Source organism: Dermochelys coriacea, chromosome 1, assembly GCF_009764565.3.
Source record: "Dermochelys coriacea isolate rDerCor1 chromosome 1, rDerCor1.pri.v4, whole genome shotgun sequence".
Lineage (NCBI taxonomy): Eukaryota > Metazoa > Chordata > Testudines > Dermochelyidae > Dermochelys > Dermochelys coriacea.
The window spans coordinates 262181286-262192584 of NC_050068.2; the positions used below are offsets into that span (position 1 = coordinate 262181286).

Below are 11299 nucleotides of genomic sequence, written 5' to 3' on the forward strand. Positions count from 1 at the left end.
CCTAACAGTTTGGAGACCACTGCCCTAAGCGTCCAACTGCCAAAAGAGGAGATTGGACAACAGGGGCTGAATCACTTGAAATTGCCCTATTCATTCCTTCTGAAGCATTGGGCACTGGCCACTGTCAGAGACAGGATACTGAGGTAGCTGGACCACTGGTCTGACCCAGTACAGCCAGTCTTATGTTCTTAATTGACTCATCTGGTTTCTACTGTCTGAGTCACTTAAAAATAGACTGGACAACTGTCAGGAGAATATAGTATAAGGAACCACCCTGCAATGGCTAGTCCAGGGAACAAAAGAACCCAACTGGACTTCTTCCATTTCAACTACCCACCCCCAGGAGTTTGCACCTGTGCTTCAAGATCACATTGAAACTTCCGGCTCCTCCAAACTGTGTGCTTGTTTAATTCAGGAGACCTAAAGGGAAAGTAGGGCTGAGACAGCATACTCAAAATATACAGGAGGAAATATAACCTCATTTCCTTTTTGGCACCACAATAATGCCAATATGGACAAGGTCCTGGCTACTGCAATCACGATCCACAAAGCTAGCTGAAAATAGTTCACATTGATTGAGCTGTTGTGGGCTTTAAATTCTTGCTGTATGAGCATGAAAATCCACACCACGCTTTCCTCCTATGAGTTGCAGCCATTGCTTTTGGACACAGCAACACAGCTTAACATTTTAGCTCTTTTGTTTGAGCTGGCTACTGGAGACAACTCCATCTTCCTCCCCACTGTCAGGGTGGATATAGATGGGATTTGTGCACCCTCTGTGGGGTAGCTCAGGCTCTGCATTTTCCTAAGTCTTTCTGTGATGACTGCCAACATGCAACACCGATTGATACTGCATTGCCACTGTTACTTTTTCCTGCAAGCTAAGGGGAAAGCACAGCACTTAGGGCTGGGATTCTGAAGTCATTAGTTCAGTGTAAGCGATCACCCCCCACACCAGTTTAACTTAAGGGACTTCTTTAAAGAGGTTTTATTTTTTAATTACAGAAAAAATTTATTTCCTATTCAGTAAGAAAGTCTAAACCAGGTGTTCAGGAAGGCTGTTCGGCCCAGTTTATTAGGGGATTTATTCCAGTGAAGAGGTCTTAGCACCATCTTGTGGCTTGAAGTGGTAAATTGCAACACATCTCAAGTTAATACAACAGAAGTTAAACATGCTGGTAAGAACTCCTGCACCCAGTTTACACTGTTGATAGCATCAGTGCAGCTACACCACTGATGAAAAATACCTACTGTTTTCCGAGCACACCCCCACTATGCATCTGTGAATGTTACCAGATAACAGAGAGGGTCTGGACTAGTTTTTATATTATACATTTTATTAACTTAATATTCCAGCACATCGTATCAGATTCATGGTGTATTCCCAGTAAATTACTGCTATTTGTGTCTTGACAAGTATAGTCTAACTTTGGGGTTTATATGCACAGTGCAAGTTTATAGGCATATCCAATCTGTAAGAAAAACACGTTATGCAGCATATTTATAGACAGGTTAGCCACATTAAACCTTTCCACCTGTGAAGAAAGGGCAGAGATGGCCCAAGATCCAAGGAAGCTGGAGGAATGTAGATTAAGGGCCTGATTTTCAGAGGCACTCAGTAGTTCTGAAAGTTAGGCTCTTTGAAATCAAACTTTGTTAGAGAGGAACCATATTGTGGGTCTTTACTTTTAGAACTAATAATAAAATTCATTGAAGAGTGACTGCTGCACTTTTCTGTGCAATAGACATGTTCACCACTGCATTGAGCAAATCCATGCCCCCATTCACACACCTGGACTATCAATATTCCCCCACCTCCTCTGATGCTCTGGTATTCTCTCTGTCCTATGGAAACTTTTTGACTTGCAGTGGCACAGCACTGAATGCGACCGTCAGACATGTTAGTCAGGTGGGGAATTTACCTGCCAGGCAGTTTGCTGGGGCTGTATAACAAAAGATGACCATTCTTTCAAAAAGAAAGAAAGCCAAATTGCTGGGCTGTCTTCTTTAAGCCCCCCCTCCCTCTCTGCTTAGATATTTGGGGATTAGAAAGGCTGGGCCAATCTTTCTTTGCATATCCCCAACTGCTGTATGTATGGTGGTTGCTAAACTGGCTTCCTTCCTTCAAGAGGCTTTTTGGTAAGTGAAGTTTTTGCATTAGTGAGAAGTGTCCTATTTCAATCTGAATATTGCAAAACTCTTCCTAATGCTTTCCTATTTTCTCCCTGGTGAAATAGTCCATTGGTACTAAGCAGAGAGCAGGCAGCAGCTCTCCATAATTGCAATGCCTCTGAAGTACACCTACGTGCCACGATACACATGGACCTAAGGACAGTGGCATTCTCCCATTTCCTATACAGCTCTCAGAAGGCTACAGAGCTCTTGGTCACTAAAACTAGGTTCATTCAAACTGGGACCTAGGAGTAAAAGGAGATTCACTAGTATGGCTCCAGTGACCACCCACCAAAACAGGCACCAAGCCTTTCCTGTAAAGGTACCAAAAGCAAGCAGCAGCATGAGATGAGCTGGCCTCATTACAAATCAACAGAAAAAGCATCCCAACAAGATTCCCATTTCAGTCTATTTCTGCAGCTTGAAACAGCATCAAAGTGTGTGGACAGGAAGAATGGCAATGGATTTACATCAAGGTTACTCATCAATGGAGCTTTTCATCAGAGAACTGAAGAAGAGGGCAGAAACCCCTGGTACGTGACCAGCGCAGATCTGCAACATCCGGAGCAGCCGCTGAGCTGTTGCAACTCGGATTCCTTCAGCCTGGAAGCAGACGGAGGGAAAAACCCAAAAGTTATTTAAAACGAAAGGGACAAAAGAAAATCTAGCTGGTGCTGATGCACAGGAACGAACCAAAGTTAAGTGGGACCCAGAGCAACCAGACATGGAGGTTCCCAAACCTACTTGTCTAGGGCCAGTGGGAAGGAGGGGGCAGTCACAAAGATTTAAAGCCTCTTTGAAGTAGTAGTCTTCCCTCAGTCCTTCAAACTGAAACAGCTAATTACCCCCCCTCCCCAAAATACACATCAAACTGCAGGGATGAAGTATGTGCCCCTCTAGGAGTTGCTGTGCCTTACTCTGTAGAGCTTGGGAAACAGGAAGTGTTTTGGATATGCAGGCTGGAGGGCAATTGCATAACAGATGGGGATGGTAGCTCATGTTTCACAGCAAGGGGACAGAATGTTTCAGGGAACTGGTGTATTGGGGGCTGCATGTCTCAGAGGGGAAAGTCCATGTGGCAAAGAAATCAGCTAGTTACTATCAACCTTGTAGCTATCAAGATGTGGGCTTCTGATCACCCAGCTTATCCCTTTACATAAGAATGGCCATACTGGGTCAGATCATTGGTCCATCTAGCCCTGTATCCTGTCTTCTGACAGCAGCCAATGCCAGGTGCTTCACAAGGAATGAACAGAACAGCACAATTATCAGTGACCCATGCCCTGTCGTCCACTCCCAGCTTCTGTTAAGTAAAAGGCGAGAGACAACTCAGACCACGGGGCTACATCCCTGACCATCTTGGCTAATAACCATTGACGGACCTATCCTCCATGAACTTATCTAGTTCTTTTTTGAGCCCCATTATAAATTTTAGCCTTCACATCATCCCCTGGCAACGAGTTCCACAGGTTGTGTGGTGTGTGAATAAGTACTTCATTTTGTTTGTTTGTTTTAAACCTGCTGCCTAATAATTTCATTGGATGACCACTGGTTCTTGTGTTATGTGAAGGAGTACACACCACTCCCCTATTCACTTTCCTCCAATCCTTCATTGGTTTAGCTGGTCAACTCTATAGGGCAGGGATTGTGTTTTCCTGTGCTATTACAATCTAAATAGAGATTATTTAAATGAAAGCAAGAATAAGTTTCTAGAAGCGCACTGACTCCACTGTCTGCATTTTGAGTGGCTGTGAGGATTTGTCTTTGCAATCAAAATATACAAGCAGTATACACTGCTTTTAGATTTAACCACACACCTCATCATGATTTATTGCTGACATACCAGATATTGTTAGTGAGTAGGAGGATTTGCCGACCCCACATCTCCTGCATCCCCCCCCCACCTCCACCCCGTCACAAAATTAAGCATCCTTACATCCAGCTCACAGAATAGGACAGGGCTGCAGTAGAGGTTTCCCAGTTTCCGGACAGCATTCATTTCTACGCTGCAGTGATTCATCCTACCAACTTCACCAGAGAGAAAACAGGAAGGCATTAGGGAGAGTTTTGCGATATTCCACAGTCCATCCGCAGTGGAGAAGAGCACTGAGGAATGTTTAGTTCCACAAATGATCCAAATCTAGCATACAGCATAGTCCTCATAATAGCAAGGCTCATTCAGGCAGTAATGAGCAGGTCAAACAGAATGGCATTGAGACTACCATTAAGAAAAGTCCATGGGAAGACACTTTGCAGTTCCATACAAATCAGTCTTGCAATTCATATCCATGGGGGCAAGGGCAGAAAAGAGATGTCTGATTGGAGGAACTGAAGGGAAGGACCGAGTGAGGAAAGAAACATGTTCTGAGCTGTGAAAAGAGATGGGATTCAGCAACATTTAAAGAAAAGCTTCTGTGACAAGCTGTTGGCGTGTTTTGTTTAAGATGAAGCCATTCCAGGGGTTTTAAGCAGTGGAATAAGAAGTGATGAAACACTGAAAGGAGGAGGAGAAAGAAAAAGGTGGATATTTGGCCATACATACCTCCTGTGATGAGGAAGCACACTTTCCCAAGGAAGTAGTTGGCATCCATGTGTGATAGTGAAGCTTCAACATTCCTAAGACTGATGGAAAGGGAAAGAAAAAGCACATCATATAATCCAGTTAAACCAGAGGTTAGGCTAGTGCTAGTACCATCAGCAGCATACCAGGAAGCCAGAGCAGCACAAAAGGAAAGACTTTCAAAGGCACAAATGGTAGATGGACATCCACCTCCTACTGAAAGTCAAAAGAACTTGGGTGTAGCTGCCACTTATGCCTTTGAAAGTCTCTCCCCTTTGTGCTTAGATACTAATGATGGGGTGCTAGAGAAGCCATGAGATAGACAAAAAGGAGAACAAAACTCAAGAGTAAGAGGATACTATTCAAATGAATGAATATCTTGGTGGAGATCTTTAGAGGAACCTAAGGAAGCTAGGTGCCCAGTAGGATTTGGATGTCTAACTCCTAGAGTCTTCATTGAAAATCCCAGTCCTTGCATTTTATAGTGACTCATCTGGATGGCTGTCCAGTGTGACCTGTTACTTTTGAAGATCTGTTTGAGTCCAGAATCAAAGGTCACAAATGAAATGGTTTTGGCAAAACCTCTTACCTTTCCCACCAATGAGGTTTTATCCTCATTATAAAAATACAAACATGATTGGATTTCTCTTTGCATCAACACTGAGGTGCAGTGGTTACAGGTGAGAGGGGTAAGGGATAAAAGAGACAAAGATCATGTTAGTGCTGCTGACTGACAGAGCTCCAATCCCACAGAGGGACCTGGTTTAGCAATGCCATCATAAAGGGTACCTGCACACACCATTGACTCAGGTCTGACTGTTAATTAAGATTGCCTAGGGTAGGCCAGCTATCAGAACACCACAACACCCACCACCAACTGGTATGTTGTTTCCATTTTACAGATAGTACATTTTCAGATTTCATGCACCTGACTCTGCATAAGAAGATTAGCAGCTCGATCAGGAAGAAATTCCACCCTCCTTGGTATGGCAGAGCACTGCACAATTAGGTGTGTTATAGGAAAGCAGGTTTCCCATAATTTATTCATTGCCATAGGCAGGATAACTTCTGGAGGAATTATTGATCTGTTCCACTACAGCAAGTCCAGTGTTTGAAAGCCAATGATGCAGGTGCTGAATCAGTTTACCCCAGGTTAAACTAACAACTAACTCCTTCCTCAAGTTCTCCCTCCGCTGTTCCAACCCCTGCTGCATTTACCTGTGTTTGCTTTGCATGTTAATCATAAAGGCAATCAGGTCAATCCGGGGCCGGATATGATCTCCCTCAGCAGGTAAAGGGAGGGAGGTTGCCACGTGGCTGAAAGACAAAATAAGTTTGCAGGTTTACCCAAACAGAATGGAGTGGCAAAGCAGAATCCATTTCACCAGCCACCTACTTAGCTAGAATGGTTAGCAGGAGCAGATTTAGTACATGCATTTCAATGGCTATAAGCAGCTGATGAGACTCATTGCTTGGTTGTCCCCCATAAGCCTATTCACAGTCAGTAACAGCCACAATTGACATTTGGTAGCATAAACTTTGTTCCCTTCAAGCTGCTTAATGAGGCCCTCTTGTATGACAATAGTTTTCTCAAGGATTTGTACTGCACTCTTCCCCATAAAAGCCCTAGCAAGGTATCAGGAGCTGTGTGCTGTTAGAGGTCCATCTTTCAGATGAGATGTAGAACAGAGGTTCCAATTCCTTGCAGTCATTAGTGACAGCAGGGTTGTTTTTTGTTTTTTCTTTTTTTAATTGTCAGAAGAAGGGTGTTAGCCTTGGTCTCCTTGATCAGCTTCAAATCTAGTAGCTGTCATGGTCTTGTACCAGATATGGACCGGCTACAGAGTTTACTTCTGAGCAAACTACACACCAGATGTGTTCATCGTAAGATCCTTTAATGCTCTGCCAGCTATGGCTTTGGTTAGTTTAAATAAGATATTTTACACATAGCACACCTGGTAGCTGAACAGTAGAATACTGTTTGTCTTTCCATTACAGTAATTACATTTTAGTGGCCTAAAATTTCTCATGTAACTACAGCTGAATGCAGCACTGTACTTCCTTGGCAACACTGCATGCGTGTAGGATAATGTCAGTAAATAGTGCTTTGCATTCTACATCAGAGTCTACTTCAGTAGCACTTGACTATCCTGTAAAGCAGTTCTCAAATTTTTGTACTGGTGACCCCTTTTACATAGAAAGCCTCTGAGCGTGACCCCTCCTTAAAAATTAAAAGCACTTTTTATATATTTAGCACCATTATAAATGCTGGAGGCAAAGCGGGGTTTGGGGTGGAGGCTGACAGCTTGCAACCCCCCATGTAAAAAACCTTGTGACCCCCTGAGAGATCCCAACCCCCAGTTTGAGAACCCCTGCTGTAAAATACCTTAAGGTTCTGTAAGTTAGGAGATGCAGTATTTTTTTTAATCTATGTATCATGAAGAGAGGGTGGCATCTTCCCAGTTAAAACTTCTAACCAGCTCTCTATGGCATGTCTAATGATAACCCCCCTTGCAATGCTCAAAAAGTGATCTTTTTGGCTTCCAACCGAGTGCATTTTATGTGTGGCTAAGGGAGAATTTTTTGGCCAGATTTTGAAAAAAATTGGAAGTCATTTCTGAGATATGAGAGAGAGTTTAAAAATTAGGGGTGAAAACTATATCTGGAAAATACTTTTGTTTGTAACACCATTTGTCAAAAATGATCTGGCCGATAAACTTCAGGTGACATTTATGGAAAAGTTCAGAAACAGATATAGTACCTTTTATAATGTTTAAAAGTGGAGCTGCACATTTTGGAAGGTCTCCATGGCTGAATTACAATTAGAATGGTTTGGAGGTCTCCAGAACAGTTGATAATATCTGGCAAATCTTTTATCTTTGTAACACTTACAGCTTATAGGTATTTGCTAGGTGAGGCATAGGTATAAAGTTAAGGCAGTAATGCAGTGGTCTTACAGGTCTTGATACTTGTAGGCCAATAGCTTAGCTAAATTATTTAGGGCATAAGGCCCAAAAAACTTTAAGCCTAAATAGCTAATAAAGACCAACCCTAGATCATAAGATATCACAGAATGTGATAATGACTAAACAGCTGACCGGTAACCACAAGATGCTAGTTTATGTCATTTTGAGATATTTTAAGCTAGAAACATCAGCAGATGTCTGACCAGAAGAATGCCATGTAACCTGGCTGTATCCTGGCCTGCGTGCTTGGGGAGATGCCAGGGTGATGATCATTGATGATGGTGGTAAGAGTGAGGGGAAAGATGATATCTAAACACTTCAGGTTGGTCTGCAAGGGATGGTATAAGTATAGGAATGTTCCCCTCATTCTGTATTATATCTACCTACCTTGCTTGGTTGGAGTGTTTGTGATTTTGCTGACTGTGTTAATAAAATTATACAAATACAGGTTTTCCCTAAGCGTGAGCGTTGTCATTGCTGTCCACATTGGAGCTCCCAGCTGAACAGTAATTCTGATAATAATTGGCCTAACCTTGGGACCAGAACCTACCAAATTCCAGAGTGTTAACTGTGGAAACTAAATCAGTAATGTAATTCACCTACAATCAATAGATCAGGCAACACACTTGCCAATGGATTTGAATGGTCCAAACAATGTTATGGATTTTGGAAGTTTCTCAGGAGTTCTGGTGGACAATTATACTGCTCTAGAATCACTAGTGCTGCAGCAGCGAGAGAAATATACCCTCCTCTCAAAGATCCAAGTTAATGCATTTCTTCTTGTGAATATACTTGCCAAACTCATTACATTAGCAACGAAGGGAATTCCCAGACAGAAGTTATCACATAAGCTGGAGTTAAAATTTCAAATGCAAATCAATAATATGAGGAGGAATAACATATGCATAAAAGGGTGCATGTAAGACAAGAATCACAGCTAGTGGACATTTTACAAGGAAACTTGAAATCTAATCAGTTTAAAATAGTGTCAGACACTACACCTGCCTGATTCTCCCTATTGATTTCAGAGTTTCCATTTTTGGATAGAAGACCCATACACAGACAAAAATTCTATTTAGATGCTTATACTGCACCCAGCACTGATCTCCAAGCACCTGGGCTACATATGGGGTATCAGGGAGGGCAGACAGACTCATGCTAGCATACTAAAAATAGCAGTGTGGCTGTCATGGTACAGGTTGTAGCTTGGGCTAGGCACCCAAGCTCAGACCCAGCTGGCTGTTGCCACACTGGTACTTTTAGTGTGTTAGCTTGAGCAGAGATAGTGCAAGTCTGTCTGCCCACACCAGGAGGCATTTTCCCAGCTGCAGGGTAGACATTCCCACAGAGAGCTAAGAACACAGTAAACAAATGAAAACAAGTACTCTCCCCCTTTAATCAGGTGTGGACTGCTATTTCCTGAAGAAAATGCAACTTGTCTCTTGTACGTACACCTAAATCGCAGAGAAATTGTAACTTGCAATTGCACAACTACATCTATGCAACATTGTGCTCTGGGGGGTTCAGAAAAGCAAATTCTATCCTTGAAGTGAATGCCCTTGGACTACACTTGATTTATTGCTACCACCGTGGAGATTGCACCTGTGAGTGAGTTTCTGGTCTCCATTTGACAAGCGTAGATGCAGCCCTACTGAATCACTATCCATTTCCTGCAGCATCTCAGTTTTAACTTAATCTGCCATACCCAATACTACGGCCACAAGCCTATCTGACCAGATCTCAACTTGAGGCAAAGTCTACAAGAAAAAGAGACACAAATAAAGCTTGGCAAAGAATAATTTCAGAATTGATTTGGGAAGATTTTTGTTCCACCCTTTCCAGTCACTTACATATTTATCTTGAAGTTTTTTTTCTCCTTAAGAATTGCCTCTGCTAGCTGCTGCTGCCGCCTTTCATCCATGCCCACCAACTGCTCAGGAAGGGAAAATGACTTTTAAGAGATACAACCAGAAGATGGAGGGAAGTCACTAGCTAATGCCCTTCAACTTGAGAGGTCCCAGGGCACGTTATGAACTACAAGGCTCGCAGAAGACAGTTCACACACAGGCAGACACCTGTGAGGCAGGATAGGACAGCGGGTTAACAGCACAGAGAACATCTGGGGAGAGAGGTTTCAGCCACCTGGCCCTACCCCTAGGGCTGTGCCCATTAGACCTCAGGCATATGTGTCCAGTTGTGCAGGACTCTCAGGCCCCTGGCACTAGGGGAAAACCTAGCACAGGTTAAGGAGACCAGAGGCGAGCGGGGTGTCAGTGTTGTAGCCCAGCAGAGGAGGTATCCTCAGTAGTGCCGCATCCCCCACCGTCAGGCTGGGGCTCAGGTAGCATCCACAGGGCACACATGGCCCAGTCATCCAGTGACTCTGCCCACCAGCCCCTGCTCCAACCGCGTGCCCCGTCCAGGTACTGAGCAGACAGGATCCTGCGTAGCCAGAGGGGAGGGCACGAGACCTGCCCACAGTCGCTCTGAGGGGCGGGGCAAACAAGCCTCCCCGCCTATCAGCGCAGCCCCTGGGCAGGCGGGGCGACTTGTTTGCATATTAAAATAAGAGCACCAATCAGGACGTAGGGCGTGGCCAAAGCCGCCGGACTGCACCGATTGGCCGAGACAGGCGGTTATCCGAGGGGATGCGGCGGTAACGGCAGCGGCCGGTTCTGGGCGCCGCGGGAAGGGGACGGGGCGCGGATTCCTCACGGACCTACCAAGATAGCGGCCGAGTTGAGCGTCGGGAGTTTATCGAAGGGCCTCACCAGCGACATCACTGCAGAGTGCCGCGGAGGCGCTGCCGCGCCAGGATTTCAAACCGCCGCCACGTTCTGCGTCATCACCCGTCGGACCGCCCAACGCACGTAGCGTACGCGGAGCGAGATCACTGCGCATGTGCGCCTTTGCGGGCGGGAGGGGAAAAAAGTGTGAGGTTGAGCGTGGAGCGGTGCCCGTGCGCGGCTGTGTGTGTGTGCGCGCGCTGGAGACTCATGCCGCATGCTGTGCGCGCGCGCTTCCTGCGTGCGGCGTGAGGGCCCGCGCGCTGCCTGTGTGCGCAGTTCGCTTTCGTTTCCCTACTTCGGTCTCCCGGCGCGTGACTGTCTGGCGCGCGCGTCACTCCCATTCCCCCCCCCCACCACCGTGTTGCGTGCGCAGCGCAGCCTCGTTGAGGGTGAGCCGGAGCCACGTTAGTGCGCGTGCGGCTTGTGACGGGCTGCGAGTGTCTGAGCTGCCTGCGTTCCAGCAGCGCGTGCGGGGCGGGGCGGGGGCGGGGGCGGGGGCGGGGCGCCCAGCAGACCCGCTTTGGGCCTGCAGGGCTCTTGCGATCCGCGCCTGTCAGTTCCCTGGCCCAGGGTTTTCAGGGAGGGGCAATAAAAGCTGCTGGCCCCGCGTCACTAGGATTCTCCTCGCCCCGGATGCCAGTAGCCTGGCTCGTTAAGCCGGGGCACGTGATGCTGGGGTCAGGTTTTGCCCCCACAAGCTCACCCCACAGCAGTGGCTCCTGTGCCATGGGGCTGGGCCTAGTTCCCCACTCCAGCCCCGTTGGCTTTCGCCACAGCACCAGGTGATGCGTGCGTCTGTGTGCAGGTGAGGC

The 11299-nt window shown here is 45.9% G+C and overlaps 1 protein-coding gene across 2 annotated transcripts; it reads right to left on the reverse strand.

Moving 5' to 3' along the window:
- Positions 1-1316: 1316 nt before the first annotated feature.
- On the reverse strand, positions 1317-10839 carry CENPM (centromere protein M). 2 transcript variants are annotated; one of them, XM_038387479.2, is made up of 6 exons: positions 10422-10839; positions 9549-9628; positions 5951-6049; positions 4715-4794; positions 4109-4200; positions 1317-2775 (listed from the first exon to the last, which is right to left on the reverse strand). In XM_038387479.2, the coding sequence occupies exons 1-6, from the start codon at positions 10476-10478 to the stop codon at positions 2650-2652; spliced, it is 534 nt and encodes a 177-aa protein (XP_038243407.1). In that variant the 5' UTR covers positions 10479-10839; the 3' UTR covers positions 1317-2649. The 2 variants fall into 2 exon arrangements, with proteins under 2 accessions (XP_038243407.1, XP_043346744.1); XM_043490809.1 differs by lacking the exon at positions 4109-4200 and having other exon boundaries at positions 1317-1472; positions 10422-10801.
- Between the last annotated feature and the right edge of the window lie 460 nt (positions 10840-11299).